Raw genomic sequence first — 23,523 nt, 5'->3', positions numbered from 1 at the left:
ACTACACTTCCATACAGTCAGCCACTTCTCCATCATCCATTTGTAAGGAGAATAAGAAAAAAAGCTAATACAAAACAGCAGTTAACAAATGCAATGAACTTTTAAAAAAAAAAAATATTCCTTACATGAATCTCATTTTGTTGAAAGTATAGCTTGAGTTATATTTTGCTTTTCAATATTCCTCCCAGTATCACATAACCTTTGAGAAGTGTTTGTTTTATATCTTCTGAACCAATAAATAGAGTGGCAGGACTATTTGTGGATGGGGTGGTGTTAAAGACAAAGTACAATGTACACATATTACTAAGTAGAAGATGGAGAATAAGTTGGATATGTTTAAAAATAAATCCCTTAGGCGGTAATGATGGCATCCCTTTTACCTACCCATAACCTGACAAAAGGACTTGAGAACTGACCTCTAAATTCTATCAAAGATATATGGTTATGTGCTTTTTCCATTTAACCACTGAACCATGGCTTCTGTTCCATATTTGTCCCAAGACTAATTCTAGCAACCAACCGAAAAATTCTGTATTCACTTTCTCAGTTTTGGTATGCTTATAACTATGAGACTTTAATTAGAAGTTAGAAATTATAACCGTATATATGGGAAAATGAACTTAGAATGATTTTATGGCTTGAAATATTTTAAGATTATCACTTCAGATGTTGACGTGGGATGGATCTCAACAGTTTGTAAAACACACAATTTCATTAATGAAGTTCAAGATCAAGCCTTCCTAATGGTATTAAAATAAACTCTTAAAAGGTATGATTAGTCAATGTAAGTAGATTGCATTGAAATTGACTTTCTTTGACCATAATTTCTGTTAAAAAAAAAAAACAAACTATTTACAAAAGTAATACATGATTACAGTTAATAATTAGAGACTCATGGTTTAAAAAATTACATAGAAAATCACCACCCAGAGTTAAACACTAAATATTACGAAAAATGTTTTTTCTGGACATAACTATTCTATAAACTTACATATTATTCTAGAATATGAATGTATTGTAATTAAGCAATTGCTGAGCATTTAGATTGTCACTAATTATTAACTATGGCAAATAATGCTTCACTGAACCTACTTTTATATTCACACACATCTTTGTGCATATTTATTTGTTGCAATAAATCCCTAAAATTAAACTGCTAGATTGAAAACGTATACAGACAATGAAAGCTTTCAAAATGTACATTGTCAAAATATGATTTTAAAAAGAGATTATACTAATTTATTCTTTGTGAGTAAAAGGTTAAAAAAAAAAAAAAAAAAAAAAAAAACCTTTCCCTTCTGCATGAGAACTTGACCCTTAGTTAACTTTCTAGCTCTGTTTCCCTAAAACCTGATAAAGGTATACTGTCAACTGTGTTACTATGCATCATTACTTAGGAGAAAAATAACCCAATTGATAGATTACATCCTGACTAGAAGGAATCTTAATACCTAATAGGCACCATATCTTTGAGCCTTCTTGAGATCACTGACTTTTATAACTGGTGTGTCCCTTGCAGGGTTCTGGGAAGCTATGCAGTGGGGCTGTTACAATAGATATTGGCTCCCGGGGGCATGGTGCTTCTGAACGAGGGAAGCCCAAACCCACCAATAAGAGTCCACCCCTTAGCACCCAAGTTGTCACCTGAGGTACCAAAAAGAACAGCTTCCAGATGGCTGTGTGGACAATCATGTGGATTGTTGTGAGGCTCCCCTGAAGAGCAACCCCTGATGGTGTCCTGCCAGCATGCAGGGTTTCCTGGCTGGCTCTTTTCTCTTGAGCAACTGGTGCCAGATGTGGCTTACAGCAGTTGTGTGATGAATGGTGAGTTGAACCTAAGAACCCCCGAAAGGCATGTCACTCTACCCCCCTCTTACATCAATACATGTGAATACTATTTTCTTGGTCCTCTTATCACTACAGGATATTATCAGCATAAGCTTTACCAATCTTATAGCAACAAGGTATTATTTAAGTCTGCATTTCTTTTTATTAGTTATGAGGGTAAACATATTTTCATACACATACTGACATTCATATTTCTTCCAGCAAATGCCTATTAATGAATTTTTGAATTTTAAGGATTTTGGGGGGGAAAGAACTTACCTTTCTCTTATTTTTCCCACTTTTCCTTCATAACAATATCGAAGGACAAAGAATAAAAGGCATTTTTTATTAACCATAGAGTAATTTTACTTTTAGTACTAAATTTCAACATATTCATATCTTATCAACGGGGGAAAAAGATATAAGACTCTAAACATTCTTCAATGTGAAATAACCATTAGGTATTCCTAATTCAAACCTAGAATGACAGGATACATTCCTTAGTTTAAATTCTAGACCTCTAGAAATTATCAAGGATATAAAACTGTTTACACAGCCTCTGAAGACTTTACTACCAAAGGTTCATGCCAAACAAGTCATTATAATTAAAACTAGATCATTAAGATACCATGTGGACATTTTCAAAACCATAATATTTTATGAACCAGTCCTCAACTCATTATTACATGGAAAAATATTCCAGTTAAAGGGAGCTCCTATCATGTGGAACAAAGGAAATGTCAACTTCTTTACTTGCTCCTTTCCAACTGTGAAACTAAACAGAATTTAGTAGGTACAGGAAAGCTGCAAAAGAATTCTGGGGGTGGAGAGAAAACAAGACATCATTTAAGAAAGAAACAAATTATTAAAAATGGATCATTGTATCACTTCAGTTTCTTTCATAGTACCTGATTTGCATTTTCCTTCTCTCTTTTTACGAAAGAAATCAATAATACACCTGAACTCATTTACAAAGAAAATTATGAAAATATTCAGTGACAAATTTTGAAAATGTGACTATAAAACTTAAGTAGAATACATCCATAAACTGTCTTCTGATGACAAATTTTATATCTATTTCAAGTACTTAATGTGCTGTATCTTTAATGTGTATCACCTATATTAATATTCTGCAAAAGTTTTAACATACTTTTAAATTTATATTTTTATATCGAAGCCTAAGCTAATCAGTATTTATTACCCTTCATGTATTCCCACTTCTACTTCTCCACCTACGTAATGTTGAGACAATCCAGAAATTTAGGTCCATGTTTTTATTTTTGTATGATGTAACAATAATTTAGATTAACTACAAACTTTCTTTTCTAATTTCATCTACACCAAAGCTTCCCGTTTCTTAATTTTATCTTTGGTTCTGCTGTGTATAAGTGTTAAGTGCTCCACAAATATTTGTTAAAAGGATAAACTGAATGAACCTTCAATTGCATGCATTCGAATACTTTCATTTGTTCCTCGGGTGTTGGTTCTGTTTATCGAATCTAATGCCTCTTTCACAGTGTTGGTGTCCCTCAAATGTCTGGCATTTCCTAATTTGAGGCTCATCTTGGTGTTTGAGACTTGCTGTTTTTCTGTGGGTCACCACAGGTCCCCAGGACAGGAGCCAGCATCAGGGAGGCTGTGGAGGAACAATGGCACTGATGCCAGGAGGGTGCCAATGTCTTGCTCTCTTCACTATTTCTCCTCATTGACTCCCTGTCCCCTCCTGAGGTCATGAGCTAGCCTGGGTTCTGTCACGCTCTCCTGCCATTGCATCTACACTAGCTGTTTTCAGAAAGGATCACAAGGCTTGGGTTGTCCAAGCCCCATGACTGCTTGCTTTGAGGCTCTCCTTTTCCTTGCTCTCTTTGCTTGGCACAAGCCCCATGACAACTCCTAGCTCTGCTGCAACCCACAGCATTTGTTGGGCTTTGGTCTTCTCTCATCTTGTTTCTCAGTCCATCTATTCCCAGGGGTTAATTATTTTCTTTCTTTTTTTTTTTTTTTTTTAACTTTTTTTCCCCCTTAGCTTTATTGAGGTATAGTTGATACACAAAAAATTACAAACTTCTACCCTATGCATCTTTATGAATTTGGCAATAATGCATACAGCCATGATACCACCACCGCAGCCAAGGTACTAAACACATCCATCACCATGGGTTAATTTTCTATCAGGAGTTGTTCAATTTTCCGGTCAGTGGATGACATTCTTTTTTATTGCAATTTAAAAAAAAAATTATCCCTTTAGTAATTTCATGTCAGTTTTGGATAGGGGGTAAGACAGAAGTGCTCAATCATCTTCATGCGACTGTTTTCATATTACATCCTGTTTATCCACTCATTCATTTAATACTATTTATGGAATATCTACTACATAAAAAATATTTTTCTCTACCATGCTGTCCCTAAAATAAGTGTTTAGGTTGCCGCAAAACATAAGGCTGTTGGTAACATGAACTAAAACATTTATAATAAATGAAAGTGCTAATTTTCCTCTTTGCCAATAAAGAAGTTAGGTGGCTATTTTCAATTATACTTTCTATTTCTTCATCGTACAGTGTATTATTAAATAAATCTCACAAAAAGCAAACATCTTGGTTTAACTAAAAGTTACCACAAGGTGGTGCTGAGAAGTTAACTTTCTGGATGGAAGAGTCTTTCTTTGCTTTTAAATTTATTTTAAATCTGAGATTTTCATAAGCTAGTATGGATCAGGTAGAAATTCATTTGCATATACCAAAAAAAACCTCATTTACTAAGCAATTTAAAAATTTAACGTATATTTTCAATTTGGCTTCAATTTTCAACCTCTTTTTATTGCTCATGTTGAAGTTTAAACTGCCAGCTTTAGAAAGATCATTTTTCAGTGTGGGAGTTTTTTACTGAATCTCTTTGTAGAAGGTGCTTCCTTGCAAATTACTCAAAAGGGCAAACAATTACTAGGAAATTATTTATCCAGTATTCCCATGCTGAAAAGAATCTTCAGTAGCAAACTCCTTCTTCCCCAGCATTTAAATTCAAAGGAGGCCATTAATTACCTGAAGTGTATAGGAAATTAGGTCTTAATCCTAAAAAAAAAAAAAAAAAAAGCCCATCCAATATGAGAAATACCAATTTCATGAAGTTCTTCAACACTGAACTTCTTAAGCACCTTTTAGTGCCAAACAAACAACACAAAGGGCTGAGAGCATTCCAAAGGAAGCCATGGGATTGATGTCACGGTGGTTTCCATGGCCTAGGAAGCACTTTGTATATAGTAGCAAGCCTCCTATCATACCAATAGGCATGGCACACCTGTGTTGCTGAGCAAGGCTGGCAACCCTCTATTGCCCTGAGGTAGCTAAAGCCTCACTGGCCCACATGCTCCTATTTGTACAAATTAAATCAGTTAAAGTCCAGGAAGAAATAAAGAAAGGTTAAAAAAAAAAATACCATTAGGGTTTTTTCTACTACTTTCAATATATACGTTAGAAGGTACCACAGTAATAAAATACAAACTTAAAAGACAGGAGCTGAATTTATTTAGGTTTTTCCGGATTACATAATATGTAGCTCATTTTGTGCCATAACATGTGGGATGAATATTTGTCAATCAAAGCCTCGTGGCAGACCAGAAAGACCATGGGACTAGAACCAGAAGCCTTGGGTCCTGATCCCCAGACTGGAAACATCTAGATGTGTGACTCTGAGCAAGTCACTTAACCCAAGCTTTCAGTTCCCCATCTGCAAATGAACGATCTGGACTAAAAGAACTCCCGAAGGCCCTTCCAGTTCTCAAGTTCTATGATGCTCCTTTTTAAATATCCTAAATATAACAGCTCAGAGGCCTGTGCTAAAGTTCAAGACTAATGCCACTGTTCTTTTAGTTTTCTTACTAGTAGAGAAATATGTGACTCCCTTCTGAGGCCAATGGCTGGCTGTGTTGATAACAGCACAGGTTCGGTTGTCACACAGCCTGGTTTTGAATCCCAACACTTCCATTTACTAGCTGTGTGACCTTTGGCAGCCTCTCTGTGACTCAATTGCTCTGGCTATAAAATGGGACTAATAATAGCACCTCCTGCATAGGCATGTTGTGAGGATTAAGAAGATTATACCTGTAAAGTACTCTGAACAGTGCCAGGCATTTAGTTAAAAGCTCCATAAGTGTTAGCCTTTGTTTTTATGATCACTTTTATCCTTTGTTAAATGTGTCCTTTGTATACAAACATTTAATGATAACCTGCCACAGTAGTCTCCCCACTTTTTCCAACACTAGGAATCCTTCACTGTTTCCCCTCATTGACTACATGTTTGAGACGGTCTTATCTACTGAACTAAATTATTTTCCCATCTTAGTCACATACATCACTTGCCCATATCATGTCAAAATCCAGTGTTTCATACCTAATTTTCAGCCAAAAAAATCAAAGGAATCCTGAAGCAGACTTATCACAGGGAAACTGGTTCAGCTAAACCTCCTAAAAAGTTAAAAAAACCAACTCCAGAGACTTCAAGTTGGACTCAGTGGTGTATGTGCTGTGTTAGGTGACAAGACACGGTTTACAGCCTCGCAGAGGTTAGAATTTAGGAGGACAGAAAAGCATCGCCTTTCTATAATCATATCATTCAGAATAGTGGAGGAGGAGAGAGAATGGTCTGGAGCATGGGGAAGAACTTTGCACAAGGAGTGATTTGAAAGATAGAGGAAGGTGCACTTGCCTGCCTCACCTTAATCCCAAGCACTGCCATCTTCAGATATCCCCGCTGAGAACATAAAATTAGAACCTGTCCTTTGGGCTAAGGAACTATTTCTAGAAGGTTTATTTAAAAATGCAGTATGTTCACTGTAAGAGATATAATCAATCTGGTATAAGGGTTCAATTAGTTTCTTAGGGAGGAAGAGGGTTCTACGCAAATGGACTGTTAAGACAAGGAAAGTTATGCATTAATACCTCAAGACCAGATCCAAAGGCAACCGGGTCAGTCAGGCAGACAGACACCTGGAGTTGGGTGGAAGAACCCTACCCCACAATGCAGTCAGGACACTTCAGACAGCTGGTCAACCAGAGTGGGTCTGCCACAGCCATTCTCACAAATGCAAGCTCCAAATGTGAGCCAGCTCGGCATCACCCCTGCACTTGCAAACATGACTGCTGGCATAATCTGCAGCAGGAACTATAATCCTTACACAGAGGAGAGGCAGACATTTCTTCAGTTTGTGGTCATCGGTGTAGATCTTAACGGTCAAGTAAACTATACAGTAAGAAAAGCAGAATCCAGCACCTGATAATGTTAGACTAGGAAAATCAATATGAACACATGACTTTAAGAGGATTCCTTGGAGGGTAGCTGATTCCATGTCTTAAAAAAGGAATAATCAGGATAGTACTGGAACATCCTGTTGTGACCACAAAGCAAGGACCTTTCAAAGAATGTCAGGGACACTACTACAAGGACAAAGGAGCTGGCCAGAAAGAGCTCCAGCTGACCAAACCGAAACAATCTGGTCCACCAAAAAAGAAGATATTAATCTTGGTTAAGTCAGTGAAAGCCCAGGAGTTCAAAACAATAATCAAAAGAGAATAATATACAGTATACAAAAAGGAAGTTGTAACAAAAAAGAGACAAAATAGTACATGCCTAATTATGTGAATTGATTTTAACAAGTTGGGGGAGTTTTATTAAAACATGGGTGCTTTGTTTCTTTTATATGTTTATATAGAACACAGATATGTACTTGATTTTATACTACATATGCTATAGGAAAGACCAGGAATTCTGAGTAAGATAAATAGTCCCAGAAAACAAAGGAAGTGTCCTAAGATAAGTAAGGACTGAGGAGCACAGGTGGTGACAAAAACAGCCAAATAGAAAGAGGGTCCAGCACCAAGGGTTACACTCAATAACCAGACAGAGAGAGAGAGGACCCAGAAACATGATCTGAGATGATAAATCAGCCAAATGGCCTAAAGAGCACTGGGTAGAGACCATCCTTCATCTCCTAGGAGATGAAACCTCTAAAAAGCCCAACTAATTTTGAGAAAATATTTAAAAGGCATACATAAGCTTTTAATAATGCTAACAAAATCAGACCAATACATCATCATGACAGGACAATGGATTATCTACTGCTGGCCAAGCGAGACTTAGGAAGTAAATCATTTCAGGGTGATGGGGGTGGGGGGGAGAGGGGACGAGGACCACATTATAAATAAAAAACTTACTTTAAAGCCATGTACTTAAAATTTTTTTAAAAAGTCTGATTGATGTAACAAAGTTCAGCATGATGCTGGTGGCCAGGGTCTGGCTCACCTCGGGAGAAGAACCCAAAGTGCACCATGTTCCCTCGACAATTCATCAGTCAGAAGCCACATCTGTAATCCCGGCAGGTTTCAAGGGGTATTTTTTTTATTTCTGTTGCTGGTGAGATCATGTCAATTCTGGGTAGGTACCAAAATAATATGATAGCCCTAGGACAAGTCAAAATTAGTGTATAAATAATGAAGAAATGAGTGAAACTTGTAGTGTGGATCTTCCAGAATAGGTTTCAGAGTGGTAAATTTGTAATAATATATCTGGACATTTCATCTGCTTTTTAAAGTATTTAAAGTATTCAAAAAGTCAGTTCTACTAAGTTCGATTGTCTAAATTGTTTAAACATTAGTTATAAAATTGAATTCCTTTAAACACTTAATAGTTATTTACTTTGTTTACTATAAATCTTTAAATAAATTGGACACTAAACAACATGCAAAAAGTGTCATTCTCCATGCATAAAAATACTCTGGATGTTCAAAAAATCAGCGTAGTAATGACTTAGCAAGGCTTTCACTTCTTAAGCTGGTTCCTCTTCTTTGCATAGACTTTATAACATTCCAAAAGAAGCCACAAAAGGAGAACATGCCATATACTTGCATGATGCTTTAAGTTCAAAGACACCAAAATAGTAACAATGGTTTTGACTTGGTGGTGAGATAGTGGGCATATTAGCTTCTCCTTTGATAGTTTCTTAATCTTCCAATTTTTTTTTTTTTTTTTTTTTTTTTTTTACAATGAGCACATATTACTTTTTTAAAAAATAAGAAAAAGATGAACTTTTTTTGGAAAAAGAATGTTGCCACCTTCCATTAAGGTGAGTCTGTATACATTAGGCAAAGCTTGAGAATGTCCTCTGCAGCTGCTGTGGTGACATTCACTGGAGTCTGGGCTTGAGAATACTAAGCAAAATTGACAAAGGGATTAGTGAGTGGTAGGCAATGAGTGGGGTCAGAAATAAAATGAAAAGGTGAGGAGCAGGCAGAAAAAGGGAAAAGCAGGGCCGGCCCGTGGCTCACTCGGGAGAGTGCGGTGCTGATAACACCAAGGCCCCGGGTTCGGATCCCATATACGGATGGCCGGTTTGCTCACTGGCTGAGCATGGTGCTGACAACACCAAGTCAAGGGTTAAGATCCCCTTACCGGTCATCTTTTAAAAAAAGAAAAAAAAGAAAAAGAAAAAGGGAAAAGCAGATACACACGGGAAGCAAGGGCAAAAACCCAGGCAATCTTAGGTTAGGCCCAAATCAAGACGACAGGGAACAGGAGACAAGTTTGGTCAGGGCCAACAGTTAACTTTATAGATTAAGTCTAGCCCACAGGCTAGGACAGGAAGAAGGCAGTGCCTGGCAAGCTTCACTACCTGGAGGAACCTTCCCTCCTGGCTCCTGAGCTATAATCCGGAATCTCTGACCTGCCTAATTCTCTACCCATAATGACAACGTTGCCATATTCGCAGCCAGGATATAAAAGCTGAAGGCATGTTTGTTCATTTCTAGCATCCCTTCTAACTATGCAGCAGAGGCAAGCCCACTGAAGTTATTAAAGGATTCAGCTACTGAGCTTCCAAATATGTCTTGCCCAGCAGAGCAGATTATCAGCCTCATTTGAGTGACGGGCTATATTTTAAACCATAACAGGGAATAGTTCCTATAGAAAAAACTTGAGAAGTACTTGGGACGTCTCAGTTCCATACTGAGAAGCAGCCATATAAAAATTAAGAACAAAGAAAAGTGGAGGAGATTCTCCCAAGGAATTTTGTTTACTAAATAAATACTGCTTTCAAAGATAAAGGATCCTGCATAAGGTCAGATCTGGTGAATGAAATGACCCAACAACATCCCCTCCAGGATGAGTAATAGTGATGGAGATGCCCATGATGAGTAACTGAATAACTGAGAAACGCAGTCCTAGAAAATATCACGTTTGCTTACAACGGGCAAAAATAAGCAAGAAGTTGCTTTTTCTTTGTTTACCAAGCTGTTCAAGCCATTGTTAAAACTATGGCAAACATACATTTCTAAGTCTCAGGGCTGTTCTACACAACTTTAGAAGAACAGTGACATCGCCAGAAAGGAATTTAGCATGCCATTTCTTTATAAGCTGCTTAACATGAACGTCCCAGGTGTCCATTTCAGGCAATCGGTTTAAATTTACACAAGACACCCCAGGAGAATGCTACAGATTTGGAGATTAGCACCGTGATGCATGGATATGATAATGGCATTAACTCATGTTGGCTAACTGAGGGGGCACCAAAACAGCACTAACTGTAGTGTTATCATTCTAAGCTCTGAAAAACATTTAATAAAGAATATTGGGCAACACAGCTGAAAATATTCCTGCAGATAAGCACTTCTGCACGAGAAGCTTTTAGAAAACCTACTGGTATAATGATACTATAGCCATATATGAGAAGGCAGGCATAGAATTGATTTTTTTCCAGTTGTTCAAAGTTATTAGAATTAAAAAAAAAAAATCATCACAAAGGCACCTACATTTGGTTTATATTTCTAGCAGCTGTCATCTTCCAAAGCAATCTCATAAGTATCTTCTGAACAGAGGGAAAAAGTCAAATTATATGACATAAAATTCTTCTCTAGGCCAGCATTGCAATGAATTATTATAGAAACATTTTCCTTTGGAGAGGAAAAGAGCCAGGAAGAATATAAACTTGTAGGCAGAGGACTCTGCCAGGAAAATGGCTTCTAGTGATAAAAACACAGGCAGATGTCCTAAAAGTAATTTAAAACTTAATTAGACACGAAGTCTTCCAACCATTACCTGTATGCATACAAGACAACAGCCACAAACTGGATTTTTAGAATCATCTTTGTTACCATCTGAAAAATCACATTTCTTCCAAGTCAATAAGATGAAACACAATCTGTGAACTAGCAGAATTTCAACATTTTCAAAATTAAGTTATTAAAAAATTGCTTTAACACAGTGAACGTTTTGACTAATTTAAAGAAACACTTCTGTGTTGCTTCTCTATTCTTGGGGTACAAGTTCTATGGAACAAAAGGTCAAAAGAAACCATACTTATATTGGATTTTCTTAATCTATGACAAGAATTGAACCAAATTGATAATTTTAAGAGCATTATGATAAAATTATAATGACTATTAAAGCTGCTTATTTATTTCAGTTATAAACTAAACCATAACTGAAGATATGGTAGCACATTACAATTGAATTCCTAGAAATTTCAACTTAAATTCTCTCCTTCTTATACTAAAAGGTCTTTCATTCATTTTGATTTTATATTTTGAATTCGATTTTAAAAAATCAGAAAGACATTTTTCAACTTCAAGGATTATTTTTATGTGATAAGTATTCTAATTTTGTACCAGCAAATTCGAAACAACTGAGTCAGATTATTAAAGTAACTTAAGATCTCTTTTAAAAGTGAAATTGTAGTTTTATTTAAATCTACTTCCTAGAGAATCTTTTAGATATATTTTTCCCCCACCTCAGTGCATGAATGCAATATATCATTCTTGGTATGTTTTTCCGATCATAGACATCTGTTGTTTCTGGATAAAATATCTGGAAAATAAAAGAAACAAAGTGTTTATTATGTTTTATTTTTCACAATTATTTTAACTCTCCCAAATAATCCTACTTTGATTGTCCTTGCTATTCTGTAATTATTTAAATGTAGAGGAACCTCTCAGTTGCTTCATCTTGCTCTACAGACAGACCAATCGCTCCATCTGGTCCCCTGCCAGACAGCACACCTCCTAGTGTCAAACAGGAGAATGGTGGAGTTCACAGCCAGCCACTCCAAGAAGGCTGTGTCCACAGGGCTGTGTGGTAGCGTTTCACTCCATGAGGTGTGAACCCGTATGGGCTCTGCCTTCTGTAGCCCTCTCACTCCTGTGACAGCCCAGAGGTCTCACGGACCTGAGAAGGGTCACCTTCTCACAGTCAGTTTATTACATTGTTAAAAACTTGGCTACACAGTTCTATTAATGTGTGCACGCATATAAAACACACGCACACACAGATTTCTTTTTTTCTGTTTAAAGTAATACATTTTCACTGAGTAAAATCTGGAAAGTATATAAAGTATTAAGAAAACACACCTATGATCCTCCCTCCCATATTGTCACTGTTAGCATTTTGATATATTTTTCCTAGTTTTTTTTTGTATGTCTCTGATTTTTTATTGTTAATTTGTTTTTTATTTTTAATTGTTTATGTATGGGTGTGCATGTGAAAACAAAACTGTACATAATGTAAACCTCTTTAAAACACTTAACAGAACATGACTATTTCCCATCCTCTTCATTATTCTATAAGAACATTATTTCTAATGGATGCTTAAGATTCATTCATATTTTTGAACCATAGCTTAACCAATTCCCCATGGTGGAACATTTTTTTTGTCCCAATGTTTTCCTTATGTTAAGCCACTGCAATGAAAATCCCTTCATTTTCTGAGCATCTGATTACTTCTTTTGAATAATCATCCAATATGGAATCACTAGATTGAAAGGCCTGAACATCAAAGCTTTTAACACACCTTCACGGTATTCTTCTCAAGATTGACAAAAGCCTGATAACAAACAGATTTCAGAATGGGGCACCAAACTTCTCTGTTCCTAAGCACAAACAAGTGAATAATTAAGCCTGAAGCTTCTGATATTAAGATAAGCAAGCATACTGGCACTACTTGCTTTCAGTAAATATTTTATAAAATTTGACATAAAAACTAAAATTAAATCATGTACCTCATGTACCATATGGTAGTACTTCCTACTCAAAGTGCAATTTGCTATTGGACATTGAAAAAAGCAGAGAGAAAAAAAGAAGCAAAGTTTCTTGAGCTGCAAAATGTACAGTCACTAAGCAGTTAAAAAAATGTCTATGGCTTAGAAAATGTCAAAGAACTTTCCAACTTTCCTTTAACACGTCTGCCGTTAAAGTGTCAATGAGAAGAGGATTCCCTAATTGAGAAGAGTGTTACCAGGTTTAAAGTTCTTCTACACAAGCGGAGAACAACTATAACTCCTTCCTCCCTTTTCTTTAAGAACCTGTTGTATTTTTCCTGGAAAAATCATTATGAATGAGTCTTTCCTTAGTAAGCAAATGGGATCAGTTTATAGTTCACCAACGGTTTTATTTAGCACTGTATTTCTAGTAACTACCATGATGCTGAGCACAGAGTAGGCACATACTATTGATAAATGAAGGAATTAATGCCAATAAAATACATCAAAGTCAATTCAGTGCAGTGTTAGTCTCTGACCCTTGCAATGCATCATATCAATAACTTCATAATAAAAATCAATGTTGAAATAGAATCTGCTATACAGATCATTTGTTTGGCCCCAAATACACACAGTTTAAAAAGGTTTACATCAAATCTATACAACATAACGAAATTATCCTAATCTGAGGTTACCTCATACAAAGAAATCCTATATGAATTTGTTTTTTATTAACTCGTTTACTACCCAACCCCCAGTTAGTACCTGCTAAGTCACAATCCAGAAATATGAATTTTATATTACAACTAGTGCCCAGGAAGCAGCAGCGTATAATGTTCTGGGCAATTTAGGAGAAGAAAAAGTAGTTTGATTAAAAATGGCAGAACAAAATAAATCAAATAGTGATCATTTTGAGATAAAATGAGACTAAGCTAAAACAGATATGAATGCAAATATATTAAAAATAGGCTTTCATAATTTACATTAAGGAGACTTTGTGGTGGTGGGTATTTTTTAATTGCAAACCTGGCTTAATAATAACAACAAAAGTCTTCATAAGTCAGTAGTCTATCTCCTTGCCTTAAAACTGGATCACACCTAAATCATTTCTTTAAAATAGCTGTACATACTAAGCAATACAAAGGAATAAGCTATGAAAACCTGATAAATCTCAAGGACGATATGCTTAGTGAAAAAAAGTCAATCTCCAAAGGTTATCTATGTATGATTCCATTTATACAGCATTCTCAGAACAAAAAACTAACGAGACAGAGAATGTGTTAGTGGTTGCCAGGGGACAGGGCTGGGGGAAGATGTAGTATAAAGAACCACTCCTCTTTGGTGTCCATTATCTTGATTGTGGTGGTAGTTATGCAAATCTATTCATGGCTAAAACTGCACAGAAACCCACCCCCCCCCCACCTCAATGCACACACAAATGAATGTATGTAAAATGGTAAAAACTGAGGAAGGTCTATAGTGTGGTTTACATTAATACACCAAAGTCAATTTAATATTGTATTAAACTTGCATGATGTCCCCACTGGGGGAAGCTAAATGAAGATACCCATAGATGTACTATTTTTACAACTTGCTATGATTCTATAATTATTTCAAAATGAGAAGTTTAAGAAATATCTCTACATTTTTTATCAAATATAATAATTTCCTTATCTCTCCCACTTGTCTAGTTCTCTCACAGGCTTTAAGGGTTCCTGCTCTTCAAATTTAACAAGCACTGAATGTTTGCTATATGAATTTAACATGGGAGATCTATTTCAGGAGTAAGAGCTATAACACACACACACACACCCACCTTTATCTTTATATATTAAAATTTAAAGAGACAGTATGATTTATAATAATAGTTTATAAAATGAATTTGTAATAATTTATAATGACATATAGTGATAAAATAAGACAGAATCTTTTAAGTATAAAAAACGACACAAAAAAGGGAGTTGGCTATTTTGAATCAACTATCTACCAGTTAAAGCATGTTCTGACTTTACTTAATTTACACATGCTTTCACCTGGCTGCTCTCCACCTGTGCTTTACCTCATTCTGGGTTCTTGGCATATATCACTTTGTATAGGCCTTTCCATATTTTTGTTCAGCCCTCATGTTTCTCAATCCTACATTAACATACCCCAGTCTGCCAAACCATTTTTCACAGTGAGGTGACAGTGCACTAACTAACTACCCTTTTGCCTTTCCAGTTCAGGTTCCAGCATGTGAAGGCTTACCTTGGGTAGACCGATAGACTCCATTGCTCTTAACCACTGGACGGTATTATCTGTGTGTCGAAAATGAAGGCCGGACTTCTAATGTGAGGACAGGAGACAAAAAAAAAGGAAAGAAGGGGCCACACAAAAAGTGAGTCACTGTAATAACTTTTTTCATTAGCAAGATACTTTTCAATTGCACTTCTCTTAAAACAGAGCTGTTAATGCTCACATGAAACAGACACAACAAAAATGACGAGACTGTATCTCGGCAACCATCTGTGATGGACCATGCCAGTTTCCATAATTCATACATCGAGGTAATTCTGACTAGAATCTCAGACCATTAATGTCTAGCACATTCCTAAGGATGTTTTATGAGACGTGTGCATGTACACAGGTGTGTGCACGCACACGCATGTGCACACACAGTCACACACACAGATGCACGGTGTCAATTTGGCAACCATACCTGAGAAGCCTAAAAACCCCAGGAAAACAAACAGAATTTTTAGAAGATTAAATGCTCCTTTTCCCCTGATCATGAATGTAATATTTCTGTAGAAAACTTGGAAAATGAGGAAAAATACAAACATGAAAACAGAAACCATCCCACAAGTCAGAGCTAATTTTAATATTCATTCCTCTTATAATATTACCTAATCTTGGCCTTGTATAACAAGTAAACCTTCAGTGGAAGTATTTTACAACACCCTTTTCTACCCATGCAATCTTTCTGTGTTTTCTATTTCTCCCTTACAGTTCTGATCAGATAGCCATTTTTTCTGCAGTCTATAAATACGCATATAGCATCCTCTCCTGCATCTCGTAAAGTCATATCAGGTAATGAACCATTAACAGCTTTAAAATGATCTTGTATTTTTTAATTAATTAAATGCAGAGTAATGTTGTTTATTTTCCATTTTTAATAAATGTACAAAAATGTATAGCAAGTTTCAACATATAACTAATATCCAGTGGTAGATCACATTCAGAAAGTCTGATTCTTTTCACCTTTTGTGACTTTCTATAATAGGTTATTAAATAAAAAGTATTTTTGTTGCTGCTAGAAATTATAAAATATGAACAAATTAATGTTTGACAAATATTTATGCCTTTTTAATAGTGGCCACTATTTGAGATTGGACTATACGTGTCAAGCACTTTATGTCTAATTTTCAAAATACCCTGCAAGTAATCATTCTTGTTCTTTAGAGATGAGAAAAGCTAGGTCGGAAAGATGATGTGATTTGTAAAGTCAAGCAGCTAAAGTGGCTGAGCTGGGACTCAAACTAGTTGTCTCTGGATCTGAAAACCTTCCCTATGCTAACACTCCCCTGGGGAAGGACACAGGACCTGAAATAGCTAGAGGGAGGGAGACTGGAAGGGAAAGTTAAAAGAGGGAGAGAGGGAGAGAGGGAGAGAGGGAGGGAGGGAGGGAAGGAGAGGGAGAAGGAAAGGGAGAGAGAGGGGGGAGAGAGAGAGAGAGGTGTAGAGAGAGAGAGGGAGGGAGGGAGGGAGAGAGAGAGGGAGGGAGGGAGAGGGAGAGAGAGAGGGAGAGAGAGAGGGAGAGAGGGAGAGGGGGAGAGGGAGAGAGGGAGAGGGAGAGAGAGGGAGAAAGGGAGAGGGAGAGGGAGGGAGGGGGAGAGGGAGAGGGAGAGGGGGAGAGAAGAGTTAACAGCCAGGTCATAAGTGTTTGAGTGGCATAGATATCTTCTGAAGAACACAAGCACTTCTCAGACAAGACCACTCTGTGACCATGGAGGATCAAGGCAGAAGCAGTCTGCCATCAAGTCTAAACCAAGACAGAGATGAGGACCTTCTGCACCACAGAATAATTAAATATCCCCCTCTTCCAACTCATATGAACTACTCCAGTTTCTTTACTGATGACAATCTAGTCCTCATTCAATCTTCCCACCTCATAGATAAAAATTACCAAGACACCAAATAGATCCTGCTTCCTGACAACACCCAAAAGAAAACAGGTCCTTGCTTCCCTAAATCCTTATTAGAGCCACTTGGCACAAGCCCAAATTTATGCTAGGCCTGCTGCTTCTCCTCCCTGGGGCTCCATGGGTATGTATTTTTGTTTTTTTTCTTTTTTGCTCCAATAAGTTAAATAAACCTAATTTTGTTTGACCACAGGTGGGTTTCTGGGGTCTTCGGCTGGTGGGCTTCAACAACCCCAAGTCATGTAACAAGGACATCTATTTAGCGGTCTTGTTAGCTAAATAATCTCAGGAAAGTTACAAATCTCTCTGAACTTTGGTTCCTAAGCCATAAAAAGCTGCTTGAGTTGCAGAAGCTAAATTAAGGATATACAGATAGTATTTAGTTGCAGAGAACACCTATAAATGCAGTAGATGTTAGCTATTGTAATCATTACCCTACAAGACTAGACTTGAAACTTTTATTCAGCTTTAAGTTGGAAAAAAAAAAAAAAAAGGCTTAGTGCTTCATGTAAGAGGTACTGAAGGAAAGGGTGGTTATCTTGGTCATATTTCTACAGCAAATGAAATGACAGATTTCAAATCCTTCATCCATTTGAAACACCTGAGAAATGCTGACTTCAGAACCCCATGGTCCATGTTTACATATTTAAAAGGTACTTTTTGGTGAGCGAATTGCAGCAATAACATCTTCAATCTACTGGATTCGCTTTAACTAGAACAAAAACAGTCATCTAAACAGGCTCAAAATACTCTGTCCATTATAATTATTTTTCATGAGTCCATTTTTTTTGCCAGTCCTACATGTTAATATTAGACTAAGTGGCACGTCTACAGTCATATTTAGCCATGGGCTGCTTTTGTCCATCCACCTAATTTCTTTCAGCAAGTACATGCTGCTGCTGAGCTATTTATTACAACACCAGCAAACAAGGTTCATCTAGTTTAAACTGCATAGATGAGGAATGATGTAAGCCTTCCTTAGGTGCTAACCTCCTACCTTTTAGAGCATTTTGGAACTATGGGGCAGCTTAGAAACCAATAATGATCCTAATTTGCTTATTTTGTAGATGAGAAAACTGAGGGTACAAGTATTTAAGACACTCGAGTTGACCTAACTTGTTTGGCTTAGCGTTAGAACTCCCTTGCAGAGAGACTCCCTTGCAGGACCCGGTCTCCAAGTCCAAATACTCTGTTCGCTTTACTGCTTACAGAGGCTCAGAACAAGCACCGCCCGCACCGTTCGTCAAGCACATACATCTACCACTGTGCCAGGTGCCTTGCATGGCAGATCCCATTTGTTCCTCACAATCTCTCTACAAAGGCGGACACCGTTGTTATTATCCCCACTTTACAGGCGAGTAACCTGAGGCTCAGAGAGGCAAAGTCAGTGGTGAAGCTCAACTCTGAGGTCCTTTGTTTGACTCACAGCTCACACTGCTAACCACTATGTCTATGTCTTCCCTATCTAAGGCTCACCTAAATATTCAACAAGCATCTATTATAAGCCTACAATGACCCAGGCTCTGTTGGGGAAACTCTTTTTTTTATCTTTGAGCCTTGTCAGGCTGAACGCCCCTCCCTTCTCCTCCTCCTTTCTCTTGCCCATCCCAGTCAGCCTGGAACGCCCACTAATCTTTCAACCCCCCCAGCCCCCACCGAGGGAACTTCCAGCCTCTTCGCCATCTCCCTCTCCTGCAGAACCGCCAATCAATCTCTCCTGGGTGCCTCCTACTGAACCCCGGCTTGTCTTCCCTTCCCTGCCCTCCACCCGTTTCCAGCTCCCATCCAGGATCCGCCCTTCATTTTCCTGCTGGAAGCCACTCACTTCTTGTGTATGCAGGCCACTGCCACTGCCACCTGGACCGAATTGTCCACTCACTGGACTCCCTCCACCTTTGTCCTCCCTCCCTTTTAGGAGCAGCAACAGATCTTTCTAAAGCACAGACTGTACCACACTGCACCATGATGCCTCTGGGTAACGCTTCAATGGCTCCCCTGCACTTCGCGTGAAAGCACAGATCCTCCGTGGGGCCTGTGTGACTGCAGGACCTCACCTCTGCTTGCCTCCTGCCTCCCTCATGGCAGTCTCTCAGCCACTTAGTTCTGGCCAAGTTCTTCTGAGTCTCTCACAAATGGCTCCCTCTCTCTGGACTGCTCTCTCTCTCACCCCTGGCTCTCACCTGCGTGACTTTCCTCACATCCTTCCAGCCTCGGGAAACCTCTCCTCAGAGCAGCCCCTCTGCTGCCTGCTGCTACCTGTCCACAACACTGGCTTTCACAGCTCACATTTTGCCGCAGTGCTTCCAGCAGTGCCTAACACACAGCAGGTGCTAATAAGCACTGTACAGGTGAATGAATTCTACCCTGTATGCATTTCTATCATGGTATAACTTTTTCTGCTTCTCCTACAACCATATGACATTAGTGTTTGCCTGCCTATTAGAGCAATCATTCTCAAACCTCAATAATACACAGGAAAAGAATCACCCTTGGGTGACTATTAAGAGTACAGCTGCCTGAGTCCCAGGCCTGGAGATTCTGCCTGACTCACTAGTCTGGGGTGGGGCCCACGAGTCCAATTTTTACACATACCCATCAGGTGGTTCTGCAGCAGGTTTGAGCATCATTTATTGAGGAAGAGTGCCAGACTCTAAACTCCTTGAATAAATACTGAATAAAGCATAGAAGACAAGAAAAGGATTGGAAGCCTTTGGCTTACCTGAAACTACTGTCATTCAGTCCTTCACCCAACAGCTATTGCCCAAGCACCTACCATGGACCAGACTTTGCACCATTCATTGAGGATACGGCAGAGAAGGCACATTGTTCCTGCCTTCACGACCAGACAATCTTTATAATACACTGGTGTGTCCAAGAGAGACAGTGTCAGGTGCCTCAGCACACACACAGCATGGTTGCATAACTCAGACAGACCTGGGGTGGAGGTGGCCATGGAAAGATGACTCGTGGCTCACTTCAGAAGAACAGAAAGATGGCAAGTGAACAACCTAACACTTCACCTTAAAGAACTAGAAAAACAAGAACAATCCAAACCTAAAGTTAGCAGACGGAAAAAAATCATTAAGATCAGAGCAGAACTGAATGAAATTGAAAACCAAAAAACAATTCAAAAGAACAACGAATCAAAAAGTTGGTTTTTTGAAAAGATAAATAAAATTGACAAACCATTAGCATGGCTAACAAAAAAAAGAAGAGAGAAGACCCAAATAACCAAAATTAGAAATGAAAAAGGCGATATTACAACTGATTCATCTGAAATACAAGGAATCATTCGAGACTACTATAAACAACTATACGCCAACAAATTTGAAAATCTGGAGGAAATGGATAAATTTCTGGACACACACAAGCTCCCAAAACTGAACCGTGAAGATGTAGAAAATTTGAACAGACCAATAACAATAAAGGAGATTGAAGCTGTTATCAGTAGGCTCCCAACAAAGAAAAGCCCAGGACCAGATGGATTCACAGCAGAATTTTACCAAACATTCAAACAGGAATTGACACCGATTCTTTACAAACTATTCCAAAAGATTGAAACGGACGCAAATCTCCCAAACTCATTCTATGAAGCAAACATCATCCTGATACCAAAACCAGGTAAAGATATAACCAAAAAAGAAAACTACAGGCCAATATCCTTGATGAATATAGATGCAAAAATCCTCACTAAATTACTAGCAAACAGAATACAGCAACACATACGTAAAATTATTCATCACGATCAAGTGGGATTCATCCCAGGGATGCAAGGTTGGTTCAACATACGCAAATCAATAAATGTGATACACCATATTAATAAACTCAAACACAAGGACCATATGATCATCTCTATAGATGCTGAAAAAGCATTTGATAAAGTTCAGCACTCATTCATGACAAAGACCCTCTATAAGTTAGGTATAGAGGGAAAGTATCTCAACATAATTAAAGCCATATATGCCAAACCCACAGCCAATATCATCCTGAATGGGGAAAAGCTGAAAGCTTTTCCTTTAAGAACAGGAACTAGACAAGGATGCCCACTCTCACCACTCTTATTCAACATAGTGTTGGAAGTACTAGCCAGAGCAATCAGAGAAGAGAAGGAAATAAAGGGCATCCAGATTGGAAAAGATGAAGTCAAACTGTCCCTGTTTGCAGATGACATGATCCTATATATCGAACAGCCTAAAACCTCTACAAAAAAACTCTTGGAATTGATAAATGATTTCAGCACAGTAGCAGGATACAAAATCAACACACAAAAATCAGTAGCATTTCTTTTCTCCAATAGTCAACAGGCAGAACGAGAAATCAAGAAAGCCTGCCCATTTACAATAGCCACCAAAAAAATAAAATACTTAGGAATTGAGTTAACCAAGGAGGTGAAAAATCTCTATAATGAGAACTACAAACCACTGCTGAGAGAAATGAGAGAGGATACAAGAAGATGGAAAGATATCCCATGCTCTTGGATTGGAAGAATCAACATAGTGAAAATGTCCATACTACCCAAAGTGATATACAAATTCAATGCAATCCCCATCAAAATTCCAAAGACATTTTTCTCAGAAATGGAAAAAACTATCCAGACATTTATATGGAACAATAAAAGACCACGCATAGCCAAAGCAATGCTGAGCAAAAAAAATAAAGCTGGAGGCATAACACTACCTGACTTTAAGCTATACTACAAAGCTATAATAACCAAAACAGTATGCTACTGGCATAAAAACAGACACACTGACCAATGGAATAGAATAGAGAATCCAGAAATCAACCCACACACTTACTGTCAGCTGATCTTTGACAAAGGCACCAAGCCTATTCAGTGGCAAAGGGACTGCCTCTTCAGCAAATGGTGCTGGGATAACTGGATATCCATATGCAGGAGAATGAAACTAGATCCATACCTCTCGCCGTATACTAAAATCAACTCAAAATGGATTAAGGATTTAAATATACACCCTGAAACAATAAAACTTCTTAAAGAAAACATAGGAGAAACACTTCAGGAAATAGGACTGGGCACAGACTTCATGAATACGACCCCAAAAGCATGGGCAACCAAAGGAAAAATAAACAAATGGGATTATATCAAACTAAAAAGCTTCTGCACAGCAAAAGAAACAATTAAAAGAGTTAAAAGACAACCAACAGAGTGGGAGAAAATATTTGCAAAATATATATCTGACAAAGGATTAATATCCAGAATATATAAGGAACTCAAACAACTGTACAAGAAGAAAACAAACAACCCGATTAAAAAATGGGCAAAAGAGCTAAGTAGGCATTTCTCTAAGGAAGATATACAAATGGCCAACAGACATATGAAAAAATGCTCAACATCACTCAGCATCCGGGAAATGCAAATCAAAACCACACTGAGATACCATCTAACCCCAGTTAGGATGGCTAAAATCCAAAAGACTATGAACGATAAATGCTGGCGAGGCTGCGGAGAAAAAGGAACTCTCATACATTGTTGGTGGGACTGCAAAATGGTGCAGCCTCTATGGAAAATGGTATGGAGGTTCCTCAAACAATTGCAGATAGATCTACCATACGACCCAGCTATCCCACTGTTGGGAATATACCCAGAGGAATGGAAATCATCAAGTCGAAGGTATACCTGTTTCCCAATGTTTATCGCAGCACTCTTTACAATAGCCAAGGGTTGGAACCAGCCCAAATGCCCATCATCAGATGAGTGGATACGGAAAATGTGGTACATCTACACAATGGAATACTACTCAGCTATAAAAAAGAATGAAATACTGCCATTTGCAACAACATGGATGGACCTTGAGAGAATTATATTAAGTGAAACAAGTCAGGCACAGAAAGAGAAATACCACATGTTCTCACTTATTGGTGGGAGCTAAAAATTAATATATAAATTCACACACACACACACACACACACACACACACACACACAAACGGGGGGGGGAAGAAGATATAACAACCACAATTATTTGAAGTTGATACAACAAGCAAACAGAAAGGACATTGTTGGGGGGGAGGGGGGAGGGAGAAGGGAGGGAGGTTTTGGTGATGGGGAGCAATAATCAGCCACAATGTATATCGACAAAATAAAATTAAAAAAATAGAAAAAAAAAAAGAAAGATGACTCGTGACTGAAAGGTTTAACATTCACACCTAGGACATTTTTTTAACCCTAAATTAATGAGGGGCCAGGGTGGTAGATAAGCTGCAGATACAGAGAATGGGACAGCATGCAAACTCTTGTCTGCCTAACTGGAGGCTGTCAAAGCTGTCAGTGCCAAGTCCTTCAGGGCTCAGGGACATTGCCTTGCCTAGGGGACACTATGCCTAGCAGATGGGCCATATTTTACAGCTGCAGTCAGGCAGACCTGGCAGCGAGAGCCCACCTTCACTGAGTTCATGATTTCCAAGTGGCACATCTTTGGGTGGGACTGGGTTAGTGAGCATTCCCTTATCTCTCCACATCTTTGTCTCAGTCCCATGATTTAG

At 38.1% G+C, this 23,523-nt stretch overlaps 1 protein-coding gene across 1 annotated transcript in view; it reads right to left on the bottom strand.

Annotated features, from left to right (window-relative positions):
* IQGAP2 (IQ motif containing GTPase activating protein 2) overlaps window positions 1–23,523 on the bottom strand; it is a 222,511-nt gene that overhangs the window by 106,700 nt on the left and 92,288 nt on the right. The window contains exons 3-4 of the mRNA XM_063086623.1: window positions 15,090–15,167; window positions 11,600–11,676 (exon numbers count right to left, since the gene is read on the bottom strand). Of these exons, the coding sequence (XP_062942693.1) occupies window positions 11,600–11,676; window positions 15,090–15,167 (155 nt within the window). The remainder of the gene's footprint in view (window positions 1–11,599; window positions 11,677–15,089; window positions 15,168–23,523) is intronic.

The sequence above is a fragment of the Cynocephalus volans genome, chromosome 2 (assembly GCF_027409185.1).
Source record: "Cynocephalus volans isolate mCynVol1 chromosome 2, mCynVol1.pri, whole genome shotgun sequence".
Classification (NCBI taxonomy): Eukaryota; Metazoa; Chordata; class Mammalia; order Dermoptera; family Cynocephalidae; genus Cynocephalus; species Cynocephalus volans.
This window is presented reverse-complemented; position numbering and strand designations above follow the sequence as displayed.